The 25,549-nt window shown below is 43.0% G+C and overlaps 1 protein-coding gene across 1 annotated transcript in view; it reads right to left on the bottom strand.

Moving 5' to 3' along the window:
- The window catches only part of PIDD1 (p53-induced death domain protein 1), a 1,004,177-nt gene that overhangs the window by 839,384 nt on the left and 139,244 nt on the right, over nt 1-25,549 (bottom strand). Inside the window, exon 5 of the mRNA XM_044059769.1 lies at nt 9,937-10,138. Coding sequence (XP_043915704.1) covers nt 9,937-10,138 — 202 coding nt within the window. The remainder of the gene's footprint in view (nt 1-9,936; nt 10,139-25,549) is intronic.

Here is a 25,549-nt window from a genome sequence, read left to right as displayed (position 1 = left end):
GGTGCTCCCTGCTCTTCTGAGACTTCCCCAGAGGTCCCCACTGAGAAAGTCCCCAGAAAGAGACTGTGCAAGAGGAGGCACTTGGACTCCCCACAGGAGTCATTGACATCGGACACTGACTTGGATGAGTCAGAAAGGTCCCCTCGATCCCCCTCTGAGGACATCTCCTTTGCGAAGATACTCGAGATCCTTAGGCAGAGGAGTGATTGGCAGTCCAAAAGCCCTACTGAGGATGAGTCAGTTCTTCTGAAAGCTTTCGGTCTCAACCTTCCACCTCCTGGGTGTCTCGACCCTATGATGAGCTTATGCAATTGGTCTCTCATAGGGCGTCGGAGTCGCCGGAGTCCATGGAGCCTGTCCCTCGGAGGCTTAACAAATTTATTTCTGCCCCTGTGGATAAACCCTTTCTGTCTAAAGGAGTTCCTGTTGATGCCATGGTGGTGGCAGTAGCCACCAAGAAGGAATTGTCTGAAACTTCCGCGTCTATCCATCCTTCTAACAGAGAGTCCAGGATCATGGACAGATATGGGAAATGCATGTTCAGTTCAGCGACTTTCACTCTTCGATCCCTGAACTATCTGACCAATTTCACCAGACTGCAAAGAGATCTCCTTAAGGATCTGGGAGATTCTCTTCAGGGTACTGTAGCTGCAGGCGTCTCTAACAAAATTTCTGCCCAGCTTGCTACCCTTAATTCCACTGTGAACTCATCCATGCGTCTCATATTATATGCAGCGGATGGTTCGAGTAGGGCTGCAGGTACAGGGATTGCCCTTCGCAGGCATGCCTGGATGCGCCTCTGTTCCTTTGCGGAGCCTTTCAAGTCTTAATTCGTAAACACCCCATTTGACGGCTCATCCTTGTTTGGGCCAAAGGTAAAGGAAACAATGACCAGATGTGAACAGGAGGGAAAAACTGTCTGCCGTCGGAGTCTGTTTTTCCACCCCTACTCGGCCTTATCCCAAAAGCCAAAGGGGTGGGAAGATGTGGTTCCGGAAAGTCCAAGGAGCCTTTCAGGACACATGTGGAGAACCCCCCTCCAGGGGCAGAGGAGGGGGTAATAATGGAAGATGCCTCCTTTGCGGCAGAGGGGGTCCACAACACCAGGGTGACAGATCAGTTCTCTGGCCAGCCCTACCAGCGATCCTGAGAGGAGGCCCAACTGTCCTGCTCTGGAGGCAGTCGGGGGTTGCTTATCTTTGTACCCAGAAGCTGGGCTAGATATTACAAACGACAAATGAGTACAAAGCATCATTTCCAGAGGGTATTTCATACAGTTTCTCCTCTCCACCCCTTCCCATCAAGAGAATCCGGGACATTCTACCCAGTTACAGGGAACAAACAACCACAGAGGTCTGCAAGTTGCTAGAAAAAAAAGAGTCATCCAGCCAGTCCCAGCAGACCAAACAGGATTCAGGACATACTCAAGATTCTTTTTGGTTTCAAAGAAAACAGGGGACTGGAGACCCATTTTGGATCTCAGCAGACTAAACCAATTTGTGAAAAAAAGAGAAGTTTTGGATGGTCACGCTTCAGTCCATACTTCCCTTTTTAGGGAAGGACAATTGGATGTGCTCGATTGATCTCAAGGATGTGTACTAACACATAAAAATGGCCAGACCATCCAGAGATCATCTGCGTTTTCGGCTGGGAGCCAGTCATTACCAGTTTCGAGCCCTGCCCTTTGGTCTCACTACAGCCCCCAAAGTGTTTATCAAATGTATGGCAGTGGTCACGGCTCACCTGAGGCATCTAGGATTCTTGGTGTTTCCATACCTAGACGATTGGCTCCTTACCTCCACCACCAGGCATCAACTGATTCAGGCAACAGAATCCACTCTGACACTCTGCAACCACTTAGGCATTACGGTCAACTTCGGAAAGTCTGCCTTGTTGCCATTGCAGCATATTGTCTTTATAGGGGCAGAGTTGGACACTTCAACCACCACTTTACGTCATCCAGTCGAAAGGGTATTCATTTTTCCCCAACACATCACTTCATTGTTGTCAAAGAACAGAGCTCCAGCCGCAGAGGTCTTGAAAGTACTAGGGTTGATGGCGGCAGCAATTTTAGCCATTCCATTGGTGACGATTCATATGCGGATTCTTCAATGGCTCCTGTTCACTCAATGGTCTTACCAGGAATTGCCAATGAACCATATGATTCTGATTACAAACTCTTGCAAGAGGGATCTTCAGTGGTGGTTGACATCTCTATATGTCACAATAGGACACCCCTTTGTACTCCTCCCTTCAGTAGCCACTGTGACCACGGATGCTTCCCTGATGGGGGGGGGGGGGCATTTTCAGGGAAAGACTGCCCAAGGCACATGGATGGATCAAGAGTCACATTTGCATATCAATGTTCTACAGGTGAGAGTGGTACTTCTGGCGTGCAGTATTTTCAGGACTCTCTTCCTCTAGGGACAATTGCCATAGAGACAGACAACGTCAGTGGTCTGGTATTTGAATAAACAGGGCGGGACCAAGTCTTACCCCCTTTGCTGAGAAGCCCTCAGAGTTTGGCAGTAAAAATCTGGGTACCAGCGGAATTGGGGGAAATGCATAGAGGAGACCCGGGGGCCAATCATGTATGAGTGCATTCCTCAGGGGTTCTCCTGGATGGGGTATCAGGGCAAAGTAGGCTGTGTCATCCCAGCGCTTTCTGTTGGCAAAGCACATCCCGGGGAGATCCAACGTGATAGTGGACAAGCTGAGCAGGGCAATTTTGTTGCCACATGAGTGGCCCCTCAAGCAAGAGATTGTGGACAGGATTTTCTGCAAATGGGGCCAGCCTTGCTGCAATCTTTTTGCCAGCCACATCAACACCAAATGCAGAAGCTACTTTGCCCTGATACCCCTTCCAAGAGAACCCCCGAGGGATGCACTCGTACATGATTGGCCCCCAGGTCTCCTCTATGCATTTCCCCCAATTCCGCTGATACCCAGAATTTTACAGAAAGCAAAGTCGCTGGGAAGGACTGTCATTCTTATAGCCCCTCATTGGCCTCGGCAGATTTGGTTTCCATTTCTTTACCATCATCTCTTGGAGGATCCATGGATCCTGGACCCAGTTCCAGACCTTCTGACACACCCATCAGGGGACCTCCATCCTTCCTTGCTGAAGTTAACCGCTTGGCTGCTCTAATTCCCCGTATAGCCAGGCTTCATAATCTTTCATATGACACAAGTCACATTTTGTTGGCCTCCCATAAACCTTCCACCAGAAAATTGTATCGTAGTAAGTGGAAGAGATTTTCCATTTGGGCTTCTAACAAGAACATTGATCCTTATGAAGCTCCACTGTCATCCATACTAGAATTCTTGATTAAGATTTTTCACGAAAGAGCGGCAGCTGCTACCATTCGGGTCCAGTTAGGAGTTATATCTAATTTTCATCTAGTTATTGATGGGCTCAATATTATGCAACACCAGTTATCCAATGCTTTTCTTAAAGGTACCTTTCACATGAGACCTCCAGTGAAGACTCCTTATTCTCCCTGGAGCTTGAATTTCATGCTATCCCATATTATTCTTCCTCCCTTTGAACCAGCATCATCTAGTGAGCTCAAGTTTCTGTCATGGAAAACTATTTTTCTAGTGGCCATTACTTCTGCCCGCAGAGTGTCAGAGCTTCAGGCATTATCTATCAAGCCGCCCTATATGATTTTTCACCCTAACAGAGTATCCCTTAGGACTAACCCTTCCTTTTTGCCTAAAGTATGCTCTGAGACAAACATCAATCAAGTTATTGAGTTGCCTGTTTTTTTTCCCCAACCATACCAACAAATTAGAATATGTGCTGCATAAACTTGATGTTCACAGACAGCTTAGATATTATCTGGACAGAATAAAAGACATCAGAAAGTCAGACCAGCTTTTTGTTTCATTCTCTGAAGCCAAAAAAGGTAGACCAGTGGCTAAAACAACCCTTTCTAAGTGGCTTTCAGATTGTATCACTTACACTTATTCATCTGCTAATGGGTCTTTGTTGCATAAAGTGAAGGAGCATTCAACCAGAGCAGTTTCTACTTCTTCGGCCTTTCAAGCCAAGTTACCCCTTGATAATATCTGTGCTGCAGCCACTTGGTCTATGCCTCACACTTTTATCACTCATTACAAAGTGGATAAGGCCTCCAGGGACAGGGCTTCCTTTGGTTCTACGGTCCTGACAAATGTACTTCCGTGAGCCACCCAGGATTTAGGGTGTTAGGGACACTACCCATCAGTGAAGAATGAACGGCGAGATTGAACAACTTCACATAAAGAAGTTATGTACTCACCATAACTTTCCATGTGAGTTGTTCTATTTCGCCTTCATTCTCACGTCCCTCCCTCCTTCCCCACCTGGCTGACAGTTGACCTGGAGACTGACTTCATCCAGGTTATTCAATGTTTCTTCCTGTCTGGGGAGATTAGTCCTCTTACTAGGATATGGTACACCCATCAAACAAGATCTGAGGTAATTCCAGCAGTGCATCATGGGATAAGGGGCTTGGTCTTGAGCTACTGGTAAACTTTGAGCTTTGCTAAATGGCCGTGTCGGAGCCGAGGATCGGCTCCGAACCCATCAGTGAAGAATGAAGGCGAGACAGAATAACTCACATGGAATGTTATGGTGAGTACATAACTTCTTTTTTTGTAGTATGGACAGGACCCACTTGCCTGAGGTGAGATTGGTCCACCCAGGGAGGCAGTGAGAGAGGCGAGCTGACAGTGGTACAGAAGCAAGGGGAGAAGGAAAAGGTGGCAGGTAGTCAGATGCTACTTGCCCTGTCTTGAAAGGGAGGTCTTTGGCTAGAGAGAGAGGATGCTCTAGCTGGAGGAGGTTGTTTCCTTGTGGGCTCACTAGGACTTGAAGGAGGGGCAGGACGACAGTGCTTCCTAATAAACTGTGTTTTTGCTGGATAGTTTCTTTGAAACTTGGGTATTGGAGAAACCAGCAAATGTTTAAGGTCCTGCATTTCTTTGCCTTTTTGCTGCAAAGACTTGAAAAGGTCTTCTACTTTAGAGCCAAAAAGTGCAGCTTTTTCCAAAGGAAGCATCAATGAGCTTTGCCCTGAAATCATCTGGCAGGGGTTGTAGGCAAAGCCAAGAGTATCTGCGTAAGGCAGATGCTGATGCTGCTGACCTGGCTGAGGATTCAGCAGCATCATAACTGCACTTGATAGAGTGTCTGGTAACCTGGGAAGAGGGAGACAGTAGACAGGACAATGATGCTTTGGCAGGGGAGTCTGGAATATCTGCCAGATGTTTGGTGGCAGATTCTAAGAGGGACAAGACATACTTGGCCATGTGAATTTGGTAATTTGTAGCTCTGAAGGCCAAGGTAGCTGAAGTATACATCTTTTTGCCCAACCTTTCCATTGTTTTGCTGTCTTTGTCAGTAGGGAGAATGGTGGTAGTAGACAGGAGCTTGGATGCCTTGTTCGTGGAGATTGAGATAGTTGCTGGATCAGCAGATGGGCACTTAAGCAGAGGCTTAGCAGTGACAGGCACTTTATAAAGTCTGTCTGGTCTGTGTGGCACAGGAGGTTGGGAGTCTGGATTAAGAGATGCTGATGAGAAGAAATCTAAAAAGGCAGGCAGAATAGGAGGAACAGCAGATGGGCTGAGGATTCCATTTGAATGAGGTCATAATATCTTTTTTGTACCTCAGTCATTTCTAAGGATTCCCATTTAAAGTGTTCCTTCATCCTGCAAATAGTTTCTCCAAAAGTCAAGTCTTCAACTGGGGAGTCAGGGTCCACTGATTCTTCCTCTGGGGATCCGTATCCCAAGGGGGAAGATATCAGAGTTGTATGAAAGTGATTCCTCTGAGGAATCAGAAAGGACTTCCTCTTCCCTAGTGACTATCTCTGTAGTCTGAGGCCTAGGGGTCAAGAGAGGAAGTGATGTGGCAGTAGAAACAGCGGTGGAAGACCTCAGTGCCATAAAAGGACTGAAAAGGATTTGACTAAAAGTCTGCCAATCAGGCATGCTTTCTGTTGTGGGAGAAATATTTTTTTCTCTTCTCTCCTTTTAAGGGGTCCGGCAGACATTTGTGTGGTTCTAGAAACTGGAGACTGCAAAGGATTGGAGGGATCAGAAGGATCCTCAGAAAATTCAGGTTCCCCCCTGGCATTGGAAACCAGTGCCGGAATAGCCTCTGTGGACGTGCTCTCAACTAGGGATTGTGTGGCATCTTTAGAGGTACCCACTTTATCCGGAGCGGTGGATCTGGGTCCAGATCCTTGCACCAGGCCAATGTCTGCCACAGGTTGAGGATCGGTCAGAAGAGGCTCAGCAGTAGATGAAGGCCATGAGGTCTTGGCCTTCTTTTTTGGCAGTTCTGAGGAGACGTCTGAGGAGCCCTCCATCCCTAAAGTAATCTGCTTCACACACTGGTTTTCTAGGTAGAGATTTAACACATGCAAGCGACTACATAAGGTCTTAGGCACGTACTCCTGGCAAATAGGGCAGGCCCTGTGGTCATGCGACTGTCCCAAACAAAAAAGGCACTGGTCATGGGCGTCCTTATGAGGGAATCTAGCAGCCACACTGACAGTTACCCTTTCTGGATGACATGAACAAGCAATACAGATTTTAAGAAGGACTGAAAAGGTCCCCAATGGGGTACTTATCTTATTGAAATGAATCTGGCATCAGCAGTAGCAGAAACACCTGGCATAGAGCTGGCGGCTGAAAAATTCTGAGGGCTGGTGCATGCTGCTGTCACCTTTATGGCCCATGTTCTGTAAGCCACAGCAGATGTCTCACACACCTTAGAGGAACTGAAAGCTTTTGAATAATGGTTGCATGTACGCGAGACTAGAGGAGTAAACCCATATGCAGAATACTGCAACATGGGAATAGAAGGACATCAGTAGTTTCCAAGAGACAAACTCCAATACCACTAAGCCAAAGAGCACATACGGCAAATGGAGAAGCCAATAAGGAACTTCAGATCCAGTGAAGTAATGCATTCCTCACAGGAAGACAAAGATCCAATACTCTACGTAACTACCTGACAAGCCAGTGCCAGGCCACAATCCTGCCTTTCACAAGGTTAATACAAGTAGTAACTGTGGGCACCTGTACTCTAATTATGGAAAAATTAAAGAAAATGGACAAGTGTCTAAAAATGGAGGAGGACAGGATCACCTGCAAGCTAAGGGACTGAGGTGGTAGAGGGCACTATTCAATTCATGCTGAAAAATGTTTCCACAAGAAGGCATTAGTCTGCTATGTTATGGCATTCTAGCAGTTTTAATAACTTCTGAGATACAGATGACAGACACAATACGAGGCACACAAGACAGATAACTGGATGAAGGGATCGACATCCAAAGTCTAGCCCATTGTGGAGTCAGGTGTCACTCCAACAACAGGCTGCAACTTTGACCAGGATTAGGACAGCTTCCTTGACTGTCATGGATGTTCTTTTCAACCAATAGGTAGCAACAATAACCAGCTTTGGTCTTTCCATCCAAGCATTTACAATAAGTAGAATCAGCAAAAAGGGAAGAAGGTGGAAGAAGGATGCCCTGTGTCATGGGATGGAGAACATGTCCACTGGCACTATGTACTTGCCCTCCTGCATTAATGAAAAGCACAACTTTCTAACAAAAAACTACCTCCAAAATGAACCTCTCCCAGAAGGCCCCTGATTACAAACCTGCAGTTCCAGGTGATGACTGAAGTGCAAGACAACCAGTTTACTCCCTTTCCCTGTGATATGAACTGCTAAGAGGGAATAATACCCTTGTCTATGACTGGAGGCCAGACATGAATCATCTTTCTGCAGAGGGGTACAATTGCATACTTTCTTTCTTTGAAATGTCCACCCTGCCAAAACCTAGTGACAGGTGTGTATCACCAACAAAAAAGTCATGAGTGTGTAGCCGCAGTGCAGATAGTAGCTACTCACATTCTACTGCAACATCAGGACCACAGAAGCCTTAATCCACTTCAAATAAAGGGCCACGTAGGTGACTTTAGTGGGGGAAGAACTCGCTGTCCTTGCCATCTCAGAAATTAAGACCTACTGAAAAGCATGGAATCTTGTGTCTGCAACTACCTTCAGCCATGCAACTGCACATGTCCATTCATAGAAAAATGTGTGACATAAACACACCAGATGCTGGATGACAATGGACCAGTGCATCAGCCTGATACAGAGTGGATGGAGGTTAGGCCTGCAGTTGGCCTGGCACGCATGATTCAAACTTACAAAAGACATCAAACATCTACTTGATGTCTAGGTCTTAAGGCACAAGTTCTAGTGGGGGATGACAAAGCATCCATCTCAGCTGGAGTCAACAAAATCTGCTGGGACTAGCCAAGCTCTATGGTATAGAAAGATAAAGCCCAGACTATGACACATGTGACTCACTGAGTTCAACTAGCTGGAGAGGATGGGAGTCAGCAGCCACTGTAAACTTGGGGTCAACATGGCACCTAAATCCCTCCAGTGTGTGAGCAGGGAGGGAACCTCTTCCAGGCCCCTTGCCATCTACACAAACGAACCAGTATACTGGCACTTGCTTGAGCTCTAACTAGTCAAGGATGAGCTCTGTACTGCAGGGTCATGAAAGTCATTTTTAGAAATGATCTTACCTCAAAGACGACTAGGACTTGAACTGTCCTCTGCACTTTGGTTCCTGTGATGGTGCTTGAGGCAACAGAGTAGATATTCCCAGTGAGAGAAGTTTTCAGACAATGCCCTCCTGCTGGCAGAAAGGTATGTCAAACTATTCTCTCTCTGGTGCCTACAACTGGGAGAACAGAAATGTTGGCAGTGCCTGATGTCACAGTCTTAAACAGGGTAGTACCTAAAATGCAGACTGTGGATCCTGGGTGGCAAGCTGTTGGCCACACTGACACTTGCTACATTTATATCTAGGCTACATGGGGGAACTTCACTGAAGAACATCCAAAATGTGCAAGACAGGGAGGCAAAGGAGCTATGGACAGATGACGTGACAGATAACCTGCACTTGTACCTGAACTAAGAATCTCTGAAAAAATGAAAAATTGTGACTGACAGAGAAAATATCACCACAGTATCATCACTGATGGGACTCAGTGTTAAATTACTCAAATGTCTACAAAATGTAGAATTGTGGTGATACAACAGGGCCTGCGTTCTGCAAAATAGGTTCTTTATTGACTTCAGAAATGGGGTTTGTTGAATTTCAGTGTTTTTGACTTGCTATATACAACTGACAAGTTCAACAGCAATGTATCTGGCAATGTCAGTGTGGTTAATCTAGCAAATTCATTGTGGTTGTGATGCATCATGAAAGTGTACATCACAAACATGAAGTACAACCTTTTCATTGCATGCAGTAAATCATTTAAAAGGAATTTGGTAAAGAAGTAATAACAACAAAATTAATGCAATGCCTGATTCATTACATATACGCTGTAGCAGATTCCACTTAAAGGTTCACTTTCACATTAAATGCGTTTTTAAAGCATTCAAGTTTAGGTCAGAATTTAATCCACATGCATGCAAAGTACAGAGTATAGCCAAACTGCTACATCCTTCTTTAATTAAAAAAAAAAAACTCTATTCCCTTCAGACTCACCTAAGCATCAAAGATGTCTTTGAAACAAACTTGTTACTAAGGCATAGTACTACAAAAATAATGCTATAGAATATCAAAAATCTTTAACAAAACAGACCTGCTAAACTATGTAATATGAGATGTAACCCAAAAAGGATAAAAAGAAAACTAATGTTACTGACACGGCCATGTTGCTAACTGCTCTACACTACACTTTGAAAAAGACTTGCCACGTTGGGCACAGCATTGTCAAAGTCCTGGGTACATTCTGTGAACTTGAAGATTCTAGCAGTTGCAGAAGTAAGTTGTACAAAAACAGCCCAAAAATAGGAGGAGACAGGAAGGAAAGGACAGAAGTTTGTAGTTTTAACTTCCTAGTCAGTACCTGCTGAAATTCAGTTCCATGAGGCTGCAGTTCAAGGACATCACTCAATACAATATCATGGTGCGTCAGCTTCACCCACTTTGGATCAGCCCCAAGCAGCCTGCAATGGATGTCTGTTGTTATGCCAACTGCTTCTCGAGGGAAATGCAGCCGAATTCCACAAGGCAGAAAGATTTTGCAGCCTTCAACAGTCACAGTGAAGCTAAAATGACAAGAGACATTATCAAGTTAACAGGGTTTACCATCACTATTTCTACATCACTAAAAGAGTTCTAACAATTTGCCTTCTGGTAAAATAAAGTACTATTACTACATTTTACAAAGCTCCAGATACTAAAAAAACTTGGGGTGGGGGTGGGGCAGGGGGGTTTACAGGCAAGGTTGCAAAAAGAACAGCTGTAGCATTACATCATCTATGAAAAAGTCTAGAAATTACAGACCATTAAGCTTAACATTCCATCCCAGGGGAGCTGATAATGAAAATCCTTAAAGAAAAATTGGCCAGATTCATTGAGAACAACAGCCCAGGTGATTAACAGCAGTATTGGAACGTCTTGCTAACCCAATTCACTCTCTAACTGCTGTGTGAGAAAAAAGACCAGTGGATCCTTCACTTATGTAATTTTGAATTACAAACTTTACAGAAGTGATAGACAGAAAAACTGAAAGTAACTGAGTAATGGTCAAATTAGAAAAAAGGCAGTCAGTTTATTTATTTTATTTTTATTTATTTGTTTGTTTGTTGACCGGAAAAGTTGGACTGGGCACAAGCTCTTTTTCAGTGGAGGCCCAGGGGGAAAAGCCCTAAACAAAATGAAGACAGTTAGAAATAATAAATTATATAATACATAAGCTCATACAGTAGAGGTACAGACAAGGATAAGATATAAACAGAGAAATTCAAGAAAAGACAGAACAGATAACTATACAAGAGAAGGATGGTGGGAAGTAATTATTTTACTTTGTTTAGAAAGGAATGATTAAACCAAGAGAAAAGTGAACTTCAAATAGGATGTAGTGGATCGGTTCAGAACGAAAGAGAAGGATGAGGCACAGATGAATAGACAGGGGATCTAGAGAGAGAGTGTGTAGGAGGGGAAAACAGATGGAAAGAGAGACTCCTATCAGACTGAGTAAGGATCAACAGAGTTGTGTAGTGAAGGAAAGCCTATAAAGATGGCAGGAAGAGGGGGAATGAATCAGCCAGGTGTAAGGCAGAAGCAGAACCAATAATTAGATAGGGAAGATTTGAGGAGAAATTTGAACTGTAGGTGATTTAGTGTGGAAAGTATGTTTTGGGGGACTGAGTTCCATGTTCAGGCAATGAGGCTGGAGTAAAGAAATTCGCCAGAAAATTTGTTAGCTTTTGTGACTTGAAAGAGGAATTTGTCAGAAGATCCAAGTAGTCTTATTAGATTGAGGTTGATGTAAGTTGCAGAGTGCACAGCACCTGTCTGGGAGGTAAAGTATGCCATGAGCCATGCTGAGTTGGGTGTATGTGAGGTAACTGGGGAGCTCAAGCCAGTTTAGCTGGTGTAGGGCAGTACAGTGATGGGATCTATGAGGAGAGCTGGTGACGAATCTGGCAGCTTTGTTGTAGCAGGCATCTAGTTTTGCCAGGTAAGTTTTTTTACAGGTTAATAAGAATGGGTGAGGCATAAAAAAGAGAAAATATTAGAGGTGTTCTAGCAATAGACCTCTTGTGGAGTCAATTGAGAAGGGCTTGACTCTGTAGAGAGAGAGTAATTTAATGTGAACATTTTTAATAGTTTGGGTAATGCATTTGTCAAGTCTCATCCTGTTATCATTTCTAACACCAAAAAGCTTAGTGTGAGAAACCAGTTCTATTTTTATGTTATTAGAAGAATAAACCATAAAGGAGAACAGGAGGGCTGATGGTTTGTTGTGCGAGAAAATCATAAATTTAGTTTTACTGGGATTGAGGATTAACTGAGCATCAAAGAGACAAGATTCTAGCTCTGTAAAGGAATTTTGGGTTATTTCTTGAAGTTTAGAACGAGACAAGGGCTGCGCATATGAGTGTGGAGTCATCATCATATTGTATGGTAGTGGCCTGGTGGGTGGCAGTGTGAAGTTTGTTGACGAAGATGGAAAATAGGAGAAGACCTAGAATCGATCCCTGTGGAATGCCTAATGGGACAGAAAGTAGAGAAGAAAGTTTGTGTGGCCATTTTACAGCCTGCTGATGGTCAGATAAGTAATTCTGGAACCATGCAAGGGCAGAGTGGCTTTGTTTAAGGGATGAAAGCTCATTAAGGAGTTTCTGATGGGAGACGGTATCGAAAGTTTTGGACATGTCAAGGAAAATGGAGGAAACTAGATGGCTGTTGTTTCTGAAATGGTTGATAGAAATTGTGAAGCTTAAGAGAGCTACAGTGGTACTGTGGTTGGGTCTAAAGCCGTGTTGGGAATAAATTAGAAGGTTACCAGAAATTAAGCAATGCATGAGTTGGGAATGGATACATTTCTCTAGAATTTTGGATAGTGGGGATAAGATGGCAATAGGCCTGTAACTGGGGAAGTCTGTAGCACTACCGCCTTTATGCAATGGGGTGATGTAGGAAATTTTCCAAATCTTGGGAATGTACTTTTCTGTTATAGAGCGATTGATTAAGACAGAGATAGGGTAAGAGATTGTGTCACCAGCTGACTTGAGATATTCAGAACACTTAGTGGCAAAGTTTAAAAGGTGGTGATAAAGACAGTTTTGTCAAGATAAAGGCAAGTAATACTTGGGACATTAAAGGGGCAAACACAAGATCTATGCCCCTCTACTAATCTTCAAAACGGTCTGGACAAGGTGTTAACGTGAGCAACCAATTTATTCCCACAGATGTATATAAAGTAGAGAGTGATGCACTTTGGAGGAAGAAGACAAGGAAGGGAACACAAGTATCAAAAGGAGGGAAAAATATGACCCTCTATGTCAGTCATCTCCACGGTATATAGGGATGAAGCCCTGAATAAAACCTGAACAACAAAGACTTGATTAACAGCCTAGATACTATCAGGTCAAGTTGGGGAGGGAGAAGAATGACACAGCCTAACCTGTTCAGCTTGCCCACCTCTTGCGACAGAGACTAGGATTCGCATCTCAGAGACGCAAGTCTGGGACATGATGGGAAGTCACAGATTACAAGAGAGGAAGGGATATTTTAAGCATAATGTCACCCACATAATGCTCCAACAACTGTGCGACTATCTCTTGGGTGCTTGCAGAGGCATACATGTAGGGAAACAGTTAAGTGTATCTCATAAATTATACATTCTCCTAACAGCTAACTGGATGTCAGCCATACAGGTGTTGTCCTCTCGGACTACAATGGGAAACAAATGGATTTAGTCAGAGCAATGGCTCTGACAACTGGCAGGGAGCTAAAGAAAGAAAAAGAAAAGGACAAAAAGATCTTTAGGTCAGCATTACAGCTAGGTTACACCATTCAGTACAACGTAAAAAAAAAAAGCAGAGGACAATGTAAACATGCAGACACCAGGGATTCAGAGATTATCTTACCCTTCCATGACACAATGTTGTGATCTCCTATAGTACACATGTCCATTTCTGGAGAATAAACCTCAAAAGAGGCATCAAAATAATGGAATGCTTCAAATAAAGTGTTAAAAAGATGGAAAAGGGATGGAGAAGTTAGCCGGCAATAACAGGCTAAGGGCAATGGGTATGAAAATAATGGAAAAAAGGAGAAAATGGCACATGTGTGGGAAAACAGGATCCTCACAGATCAAGTGGGAAGGCAAGGAATGACAAGCATGCAAACACAATAAGGTGGAATATAGCTCTTCAGGTGTGGCCAGAATAACATGGGAGTTGGGCAAGGTGGAAGAAATGACCCAATGAAGGATGTGGATGTGGAACTGCATCGGCTCAGGCTGCAGCACACAATCACAATCAGTAGACTAACAACTTTCTCCCATCCATATTATTCACATGGTCATAATTATCTATAGGAATTTCATTCTGATTTCATGAAATTGTTTTTTTTTCCCCCAACAGCCTGTACAACTGCACTCAAACTGTCCTTTATGAACATCTATTTACTCACATACAGTCCACTAACACTCACTCATTTCATGTTCTCACTCAGCATGAACAATTAAGCATGCTTCAAACATACCAAGCAATCCCAATATTCTTTTTTTTTGGTAATACACTACTAGATGTTTTTACTTCTTACATACGTCATACTCTCACATATATATTTCAGTACTCCAGGTGCCTTTTCATTTTCTGCACTCATTCAAACCCATATAATATTCCTATATTTTAAACACTATCACTAGAACATAAATTAATTTCAAAAGGGCTGTATCATTGAATAATATCCCTACTACAAACAAGCAAGGGAGCCAGAACCATAGGGTGGGGGTGGGGCTTGTCAACCTGTCCTTGGTTCCCAGCTCATCTGAAAAACAAATGGAAGAAAGTGGTCATGCAAATTTGATTCACGCAAGCCTGTAAGCCTGTACGTATATGTGTATGTATATGTGTGTGTGTGTGTGTGTGTGTGTGTGTGTGTGTGTGTGTGTGTGTATGTATATATTTATATATATATATATATATATATATATATATATATATATATATATATATATATATATATATATATTCAGAAGAGGCTTGTGGCTCAGCAAATAGAATGATCTACAAAATCAGCAGAGCTGCATTTTTTGACTAATTAGACTGTGCCTGCAGACTGCAAATGCTCTCTGTTAGGGCCAGTCATATGAAATCTACATTGTGGTTGGCTGAATTTACAGTGGGGGCAGGGTCAGACAGCTGCAGGAAGTCAATAGAGAAAGGCTGGGCTGGAGAAAGTTTTATCTTAAACAAAAGTTGCCATTCCTGCTATTCAATTGGATTACGTTTAAAATTATTAACATACTTCTTACCTGTCCAAAATTTAACAGAATATTCAGATTTTGCATTCATAAATTTGGTCTACTGTTTTTTTATAAAATTTGCAATTTTCTGGTGATATTAAGGATTGCAGTCTCCAAATCATCACAGACATTTTAATTTATATATTTTTTAGAAAATTAACCTCTGTTATTCTAGCAACTTTCTAAATTTATAAGAGCAATATTTAAAATCTGTCCCTGAATTTGGCTATTTGATCCCCCATTATTTCTGGAATTGTCCACAATTCTTGAGCAAAGTTGTTGAGAAGCATTATTAATGGATCCTCGGTTTGCCTTTATGTTATCTGCCAGTCCTAAACACAAGATCGGGGGGGGTGGGGGGGGGGTATTACTGACCGATACGAAGTGTTTGGTCCCGAGTCGACAAACACCACAAAGTTGGCATCTATCAGGAGACAGCACTGATGCCAATTTTTGGACTGGGTCTGAGGTATGTGCCTTGAAGGGGACCATAGCTCTTGCTTCTTAATTTTGCACAATGTTCTTGACTGTCTCACAGTTATGCTTAGTCAGTTATTAAATGTTTGGTTTTGTGGATACATCTCTGTCAGTAATGCAATACATTAAGAGTTTAATTTCCTCTTGTTCTGAAAATGAATGTTGATGCAAAGCCAGTTGCTCTATTAACTGTAAGTGAATTTAAAAATTGTCCCTGATTATAGGTTTCTGTCCTCACTAATTTTTGTCTATGTCCATGATTCCGGGGCAAAAGAGACACACTGGCTAATCATACCACTCACCTGTCTTGCATTGCACGGTGCAGTGGTTAGAGTTGTCTCCTCACAGTAAAAGGTTCCCCGGTTCGATTCTCGGCTGGGATGCCTTCTGTGCAAAATCTGCATGTCTTTCCTGCATTTGTGTGGGTTTCCTCCAGTCGCTCCGGTTTCCTCCCACGTTACAAAGACATGCGTCGGGAGCATTTCTCCCCGGGCCTCCGCTGAAAATTGGCTCATTCCAAGTCGGACTTTCCCGGTAAACAAATGTTAAATAAATAAATAAAATATTTTGTCTATTTCTCATAAACCTTGTGATTTTCTGGTATAAAATTGAAGGTAGCAGTCACAAAATAATGTCAGACATTTCAGTTTCAGACTTTCGGAAAATGCATGGGAATGCATATCCTGCTGTTCTAAGCAATGTTCACGAAAACTTAATGTTACTGCATGGCCCTTATTTATTTTTGCTTTATTTTTTTAGAAGTCTAACATTCAAGATGCACACAACGTAACTATAATTGGCGGGGTTATCTGTCGAAGAAAATTACTGCTGCTTGCTCATTTTTCTGGCTTTGCAGGACTAATGTGAATTTTGTGACGTAACCTGGAATACTTTAATGTGTGGTTACTGTTTGTATACAACAAAGATGAAACTCATTTCATGGCCATAATTTTTATTGCAATCAGACATCTAAAATGTACACAAAAGGGGCTATAAGTGCTGGGTAATGGGGAGTCATCTGTGGATGAAAATAACTGTCACTAATCTGCCTTTGTAGGACTAATCTGCATTTGTATAATGGAAGATGAAATACTTTTCTGTGTGAAACAAAGCACATTATAGTAACTGTGATTATTATTGTTGTTTTAACAATAGGACAACTGAGGTGTGCAAAATTTGTATAGTAGATGAAATTGATGGGCATGTTTGCTGTTTGTGGATAAAAGGACTTGTAGCAGCTGTTGCCTGATCAGTGTTAATCAAGTCACTCATCTGGCGTGGCAGAAGTAGTGTCACACAATGTACTGCATTTGCTGAACTCCATGTAAAACCAAAATTGTATGCTTCTATATGTCTGAAGGGTTACAGTACATTTAAAAGGACCAAGTTTGTTGCAACTCCGTTCACTTATTTAAGAGTACCAAGTTTGTTGTAACTTTTTTCACTTATGTGTACTGCTGAAGTCTTTGACGGTAAGTGACTATCTCTGGTGGTCTGGCAAGAGCAGGATGTGTATGAAAGCAGCTGCTCATTGGCACCTGTGCTAAATAATTAGCATTGTCATCTCATACAGCTTTGGTCTGAGAAAGTTCACGACTGTGGCTTCTTCTGTGTGGAGTATGCTTGATCTCCATTTGTCAGTGTGGGTTTATCCATGAGCTCAGGTTTCTTTTGTCACATTCATGGTTGTTGCTTAGGCCTTCACTGGAGCAAAATGCTGAAAAAAATGAAGCAGGTGAACTGGCATTTCTCCAGTGTATGCATGCATGTATGCTATATATATATATATATATATATATATATATATATATATATATATATATATATATATATATATATATATATATATATATATATATATATATATATATATATATATATATATATATATAGCAGTAAACAGCATCCAGGGCAGAGTCTCTAAAAACTGATAGGTGTGGCAAGAAAACACAACCACTACCAGTTAACAGGGTCTCAAGTTGCTTCTTACATCCACTTTCTTCAAAAGCGCTTTTCGTTTGCAAGCATATTTTCTACAAGCATCTCCTTGAAACAGCTGGCATCAATAGAACTGTACGTCCACTTCTGAATAATTTTAAAGCAGCTTCTATTTATTATAAAACATCATCAGAACATGTTAAAATAGTAAAACAAACACAAAAAGATAAGCGCTTTCGGGTTTCAAAGTTCACCCTTCATCAAATCTATACATAATGACTACTGTTCCTTGTTTAAAAAATACTTTGCTCCAATGAGGCGAAACTGCTAATTAACACACCCATTCCCTAATACATTGAACACGCCTTCTTAAACTTCATTTCCTGAGTGCAAGTAGTATGAAACAGCACTACAAGTTGATGTGCCCTTTCCCTTTGAGAAGTGCTAGACACGCCTTCTTAGTCTTCGCTTCCTAAGTGCAGGTTGGATGGGAAATGTAGTATTGAGTCCCGGTTTTACATGTGCTTGTAGTTTCCCTATCCAGAACATTTCCTCTTTCTCTAGTCTGTTACTGATATCACCTCCCCCTACTGGACACATATACAACTTTTAAAACCCTGAAAACAAAACTATGATCCACATGATCCATGATGTGTTTTGCCAGGGGACTTTTGAAGTATTTTAGCCTGATGTCGCTGACATGTTTGGAGAGCCTTTCTTTTAGTTGTCTTATAGTCTTTCCCACATAGAATTGTTCACATTTTGAACATGTGGCTAAATACACAACATTTTTAGTTGTGCAATACGTATATAAATTACATGTGTATCTTTTCTTGGTGACTGGATGTTCAAATGCATTTTCTGTGCAGATGTATTTGCACATCGTGCTTCTGCAAGGAAAGGTTCCCTTTCTGTTTGACATTATTGGTGGTATAGAGTAGTTGTCCTTGCATAGAATATCCTTTAGATTGCTTGCATTCCTATATCCAAATTTCGGTGCTTGTCCCACTATCTCCTTGCATTCTTCATTTGATGTTAATATTTTCCAGTTTCTTTTTATTATACCACAGATTTGTTTAGTGTCAGTCATGTGGGTAAGAATCATCTTAATCTCTACTGGGTCTTTCCTTCTGAACTCATCTGTTCCATTTTCTTTTTTTCTCTTCAAGTATGGTTTTGCCTTCGTTTCCCTTTCCATCATGACTTGTTGCTTATTTTCCATGATCTCCATCTCTTTATACCCTCTATCTTTCAGATGGTCCGACATATCTTCCATCATATTCGTGATATTAATGTCATTCGAGAGTATTCTTGATGTCCTTAGAAAATGACTCCTCATTACATTCCTATGAGTGTGCCTCGGGTGCATACTGTTTCTTGGAAGTATGTTATTCTTCCAACATTTTTTTCTATGAAGGGTTGTTTCTATATCACCTTCTTCATTTTGCCATATTCTCACGTCTAAGAAGTCCATTTGTGTGTCACTGTACATCACTGTGAACCTCAAGTAGTTAGTGCTGTTTTCTAAATATTGATGAAGTTCCTTCAATTCCACAGTACTGCCTTCCCATAAAATACATATGCCATCAACAAACCTTTGATATAACTTTATGTTATGTTTCCATGGGTTCTCATGATGAATGACTTGATCTTCCCAGTGCGCCAAAACTAAATTCGCATAGCTATTGGTGCACGGCGTGCACATTGCTACTCCACATAGCTGAATGTATATTTTGTCATTAAAGATGAAGACGTTGTTTGTTAATATCAATTCTATCAATTCACAGATGATCACAATTTGTCTCTTACCATACATGCCTTTATTTATGAGATATTCCTTCATAGCAGTCATACCATACCAGTTGGGAATACTAGTAAATAAATTCTTCATGTCCATACACACCATTAGATGTTTGCTTTTACTTCTTTTGGTGTCTATAAACTCACCCAACTTTTCTATGAAGTCTGTCGTATCTTTCAAAATTGTTGGTACTTTCTCCAGTTCTTTTATGATGTGATTTTCTACATAAAGAGAGGCTGGCTCCGTGATCCATCCTGCTCCAGCCACAATGGGCCTCATTGGTGATTTGTGTGGATCTTTATGTATTTTTGGAAGGCATTTAAAAGCTGGTATCGGGATATTCAACAACCAGATAATCATATAACTCTGATGTGTCCTTCCAGACACATCCTCACTAGACTTTCAATATCATTCAGTTCCTTCTTATTAATTTCTCTATATGAGGTGCCATCTTCTAACAGAAGCAAAACTACTTCTATGTATTTGTTGGTATCCATCAGAACTACCCCTCCTCATTTATCCGCTGGTTTGATTGTTATTTCTTTAGTTATTGTGTGTGTGTATGTTTCTCTCATAATGGTTAAGGTGTTTAACTCACACACGAGAGGTACAGAGTTTGATTCTTACTAAGTAAAATTGGCTAGGCTTAAAATGGTCCACAAGGACAGCTAGCCTAGTATTTGCCTATGAACCTTCTATGAAAATATCACTATTTATATCTGTGAACACACACAATCTTGCCAGGGAATATACATTACTTTTCTGCCAAGCAGTAAAAAGTCATTACCTTTCAAAAATAAAGCATAACCTGCATCAAAGAATAGCCAAACTCTCAGAGTGTCTGGTGACCTGCTATCTCTCATGCTCTGCTTTATAGCAGTACATTTTGACACAGGCTTAATACTGGCCTATGCCCTGGACCCCACCTTGTTTAAAACTGGCCATGATCCGAGGTGTGTACAGAAGGATAAAAAGAAGCTATGCACTTACCATAACATTCCATGTGAGTTGTTCATATTGCCTTCATTCTTAGGGATGGGTTTGGAGCCGATCCTTGGCTCCGAGCTGGCCTACAACAAAGCTCGAGGTCTTCAGACAGCTCAAGGCCAAGTCCCTATCCCATGATGCACCTAGAATTACCTCAGATCATGTTTGCTGCGTATAATAATACCACATGTCATTCTATCACTCTATAAGAGAAAGCCATAAAAGGGTTGAGCAACCAGGAAGAATCTAGTATCTCAGTCTTCAAAAAACCCTGGAGGGGGTAGGAGGGTGGGAAGTAAGAATGAAGGCAAGATGAACAACTCACATGGAACGTTATGGTAAGTACGTAACTTCTTTATGTGAAGTTGTTCTATCCTCCATTCATTCTTACGGATGGATAGCATCCCAAGCACCATCTATTTCGGGTGGCTCATGGGAGTATGTTTTAAGGACAGTAGACCCAAAGGAAGCCCTGTCCCTGGAGACCCTGTCAACTTTGTAATGAAGGATAAAGGTATGAAGCTTTGACCAAGTGGCTGCTGCACAAATGTTGTCTATAGGAAGTCTAGCAGGAAAGGCAGATAATGTAGACACTGCTCTGGTAGAACGAGCCTTAATTTTGTGTTGTAAGGGCATATCAGCAGCTGAATAAAAAAATGTGATACAATCGGATAACCATTTAGACAGAGTTGTTTTAGCTACTGGCGTACCTTTTCTGGAATCTGAAAAGGAAACGAAAAGCTGTTCTGATTTCCTAAACTCTTTTGTCCTATTCAAGTAAAATCTGAGCTATGAACATCAAGCTTGTGCAGCATATACTCTAAGTTGTTGGAGTGTTTGGGGAAGAACACTAGCAAATCAATGATTTGGTTATGGTTAGTTTCAGAACAAACTTTAGGCAAAAAGGAGGGACTAGTTCGTAGTGAGACTCTGTCAGCACGGAAAATCAAATAAGGAGGCTTTACGGACAAGGCTTGAAGCTCTGACACTCTGCAGGCAGAAGTGATAGCTACTAAAAAGATAGTCTTCCATGACAAATATTTAAAATCGCATGAGGAAGCTGGTTCGAAAGGAGGGAGAGTAATGCGAGAAAGCATAACATTTAGATTTGATGGGGTATAAGGGGATTTCACAGGTGATCCGGGACAAAAAGTCCCTTTAAGAAAGGCTCTGGATAGTCTGTGTGACATTATGTTCAATCCTTCAAATCCATGGTGAAAATTAGAGATAGCAGCAAGCTGAACCTGAACTGTTGCTGCTGCAGCTCCTTTGCTGAAAATCATGGTCAAGAACTCTAATATGGAGGCCATAGGGGCTTGGCAGGGATCAATGTTATATTGAGAGGCCCATACAGAAAATCCTTTCCATTCGCTTATGTATAGCTTCCTCGTAAAGGATTTATGAGAGGATATTAGAATGTGCTGTGTTTCATCTGAAAGGTTATGGAACCTGGCTATGTTGGGAATTGGAGCAGCCAAGCTGTCAGCTTCAGGGACTGAAGAGAGCGATGAAGTTTCCCAGATGAGTGCGTCAGAAGATCTGGAACTGGGTCCAGAATCCAAGGTTCCTCTAATTGATGAAGTCGAAGGAAGGGGAACCAAATATGACGAGGCCAATGAGGGGTATTAGAATGATGGTCCTTCCCAGGGCTTTGGCTTTCTGTAGTACTTTGGCTATCAAGGGAATTGGTGGGAATGCATAGAGCAGACCCGGAGGCCAGTCGTGTACAAATGCGTCTCTTGGGGCTTGTCCTGGAGGGGGAATTGGGGCAAAGTAGCTTCTGCATTTGGTGTTCATGTGGTTGGTGAAAAGGTCGCAGCAAGGCTGGCCCCAGCTGCGGAAAATCTTGTCCGCTATTTCTTTCTTGAGGGACCACTTGTGAGGCAACAGAATTGCGCTGCTCAGCTTGTCTGCTACCACGTTGGATTTTCCCGGGATGTGCGCTGCTAACAGAAAGCACTAGGTGGACTTAGCCCACTGCCACACTCTTAGGGCCTCACGACAAAGGTGGTAGGACCTGGTTCCTCCTTGTTTGTTCAAATACCAGACCACTGACATGTTGTCGGTCTGAATCGCAATTGTTCCCAGAGGAAGAGAGTCCCGGAAGTACTGCAACATTAAAAGTACTGCTCTCATCTCCAGGACATTGAGATGCAGATGCGTCTCCTGATTGGTCCATGTGCCTTGGGCTGTTCTTCCCTGAAAATGCCCCCCCCACCCTATCAGGAAAGCATCTGTGATCACTGTGGCCGCTGGCAGGGGTAGAACAAAAGGACAACCTATCGTAACATGAAGAGAGGTCAACCACCACTGAAGATCCTTTTTCCATGCGTTTGTGATCATTATAAGATGAGACATTAGGAGCTCTTGGTAAGATCATTGAGTGAACAGTCATTGCAGAATTCGCATATGCATGCGACCCAAACGGTATGGCTAATATTGCAGCTGCCATCATGCCTAACAATTTTAGTACTTCTGATGCAGGGGCTTTGTTTTTGGATAAGATATTGTGGACCTGCTGACGGAGTATTAAGACTCTTTCTGCTGGAAGTCTCAAAGTGGTGGTGGTGGTGTCCAATTCTGCTCTGATAAAAACGGTATGCTGTGATGGCAACATAGCAGATTTTCCTGAGTTTACTGTAATGCCCAGATGACTGCAGAGTGAAAGAGTGGTGTCCCTGGCTTGTATGAGCTGATGCCTGGTGGTGGCAGTGAGGAGCCAAAAGTCTACGTACAGAAGCACTTGGAATCCTAAACGTCTCAGGTGAGCCATGACCACTTCCATACATTTGGTGAACACTCTGGGGGCTGTAGTGAGATCAAAGGGCAGGGCTCAAAACTGGTAATGATTGCCTCCCAACCAGAAGCGCAGATGATCCCTGGAAGGTCTGGCCATTTTTATGTGGTAGTACACATCCTGAAGATCTATCGAGCACATCTAATTGTCTTTCCATAAAAAGGGAAGTATCGACTGAAGCGTGACCATCCAGAACTTCTCTTTCTTGACAGATCTGTTTAGTCTATTGAGGTCCAAAATAGGTCTCCAGTCCCAAGTCTTTTTTGGAACTAAAAAGAATCTTGAGTAAGCTCCAGATCTTATCTGGTATGCTGGGATTGGTTGGATGACTCTTTCTTAGCAACGTTTGGACCTCTATTGTTGCCTATTCCCTGTAACTGGATGGAACGTCCGGAATTTTTCTTGTCAATGGAGGGGGTGTGGCTAAAGGCATGAAATATCTTCTGGAAATTATACTTTGTACCCAGTTGTCGTTTATTTTCAGCCAGGCATCTGGATACAAAAATAAGCGACCCCCGACTGCCTCCAGAGTAGGACAGTCGGGCCTCCTTTCAGGAGTGCTGATAGGGCTTCCCAAAGAACTGATCTCTGTTGCCCTGGTTTTGCGGACCCCCCCCTACTGCGAGGGAGTCATCTTCCATTACTGCACCCTTCTCAGCCCCTGGAGGGGGGTTCACCATGTGTGCCCTGAAAGGCTCCATGAGCTTTACGGAACCACATCTTTCCTCCCCTTTGACCCTTGGGGTAGGGTCTGGCAGGGATGGAAAAACAGACTCCGACGGCAAGCAGAGTCTTTCCTTCCTGCTCACACCTGGTCAAAGGTTACTTAACTTTGGGCCCAAAAAGGGATGAGCCATCAAAAGGGGTGTTGACAAAGGATAACCTAAAGGGCTCCGCGAAGGAATACAAACGCATCCAGGAGCGTCTCCTAAGAGCAATTCCTGTACCCACTGCCCTGCTCGCTCCATCAGCTGCATATGAAATGAGGCGCATGGACGAGTTTACTATGGAATTGAGGGTAGCAAGCTGGGAGGCAACTTTATCTGAAGCTCCTGCAGCTACTGTACCATGAAGAGCATCTCCGAGCTCTATCAGGATATCTCTTTGCAGTCTAGTAAAATGACTGAGATAGTTAAGCGAACGCAGTGCAAAAGTCACTGAAATGTACGTGTGCTTCCCATATCTATCCATGATCCTAGAATCTCTGTTAGGAAGATGGATAGAGGAAGAAGTTTCCGAAATTTCCTTTTTGGTGGCTGCCGTCACCGCCATGGCATCAACTGGCACTCGCTTGGTAAGAAAAGATTTTTCCGGGGGGGAGCAGAAATAAATTTATTAGGCATCCTGGGGACAGGCTCCATGGTGTCTGCAGACTCCCATGCCCTTCATGAGACCAGCTCCATAAACTCATCAAAGGGTGGAGACACCCTAGGAGGTGTTGGGCTGAGACCCAAAAGCCTTCAGGAGAACTGACTCGTCTTCAGTAGGGTTTGTGGACTACCAGTCACCCCTCTGCCTAAGGATTTCTAATATCTCAGCAAATGAGATATCCTCAGAGGGGAACCGTGGTGACCCTTCTGATTCATCCAAGTCGGCATTGGATGTGAGAGACTCCTGTGGGGAGTCTAAATGCTTCCTCTTAAAGATTCTCTTCCTGGGAACCTCATCAGTGAGAACTTCTGGTGAGGTCTCGGAAGAGCAGGGACCACCCAGTTGGGCTTCCTGAGGCTCCAGGTCTCTACTCTTAGCAAGGATCTGTGAAAGAGAAGCAGACACAGGCACTTTTGGGGAGGAGGTAGCCAGACCTGAAGTCGAAGATGTCTTAGGAGACATAACTCTCCTCATGGCTTCAAAGGCACCTCTACTCCAATGAAAAGGGTCCGACTGATCCGAGGAAACCGTTGATACCCCCGGCACCGGGACAGTGGTCTCCGAGCCAGAGGTAGGAGCCAAGCTCATCCGAGCCGACATCCCCGAGAGGCAGAGTCAGAACCAAGTCGGTTCGACTATCCTCCCCGGACCCGACCAATGAGTGTCAGCTCCTAGATTCCTTGATCGGCGCTGAGGATGTCACAGTAAACGGAGCAGAGGACACTGGAGAAGGCGTCGGCTCCAAAGGCTCAAAGATCATCAACTCTGACCCTTCCAGCTCCGAAGGACCAGTATGGCTCAGAGGAGGAAAAGAAGTAGATGGTATAAGGGTCTTCGGTTCTGAAGCCATTTGGGTCAGTGGCGATAATAATTTAGCAAAGGCCGGTGCCTATAAAAGCTTCTTCACCACAAGATCCACATCCAAATCGGAAAGGCTTATTGAAGACAGAGATGAATGGATAGAAGGAGGTACAGATTGCAGGAGTGGAGATTTAGGCACTTCAGATACCGGTTCCAAGACCGGGGACCAGCTCCAAAAGGACAAGATGGTCAGCTCTGAGGCCTCTGGAGCAGACAAAGGTTTTTTAGATTTTTTTTACCTCTGAAGAAGTAGAAGCCTTAGAAGACTGAGGATTTGCTAGACCTGTCCTGGTCGCTCAAAGCTTCTTGAAAAGATGGTTTGACTAAACCCCTGTCAATTAACTTTCTCTTTCTCTCCTGAAGAACCCTAGAAGAGAAAGAATGACAGATAGAGCAGCTTTCCTGAAGGTGCAATGATCCTAAACAGTATACACAATTGACATGACTGTCAGTGACAGTCA

Source organism: Protopterus annectens, chromosome 17.part0 (genome assembly GCF_019279795.1).
Source record: "Protopterus annectens isolate FY-2018-M chromosome 17.part0, PAN1.0, whole genome shotgun sequence".
Classification (NCBI taxonomy): Eukaryota; Metazoa; Chordata; order Ceratodontiformes; family Protopteridae; genus Protopterus; species Protopterus annectens.
This window is presented reverse-complemented; position numbering and strand designations above follow the sequence as displayed.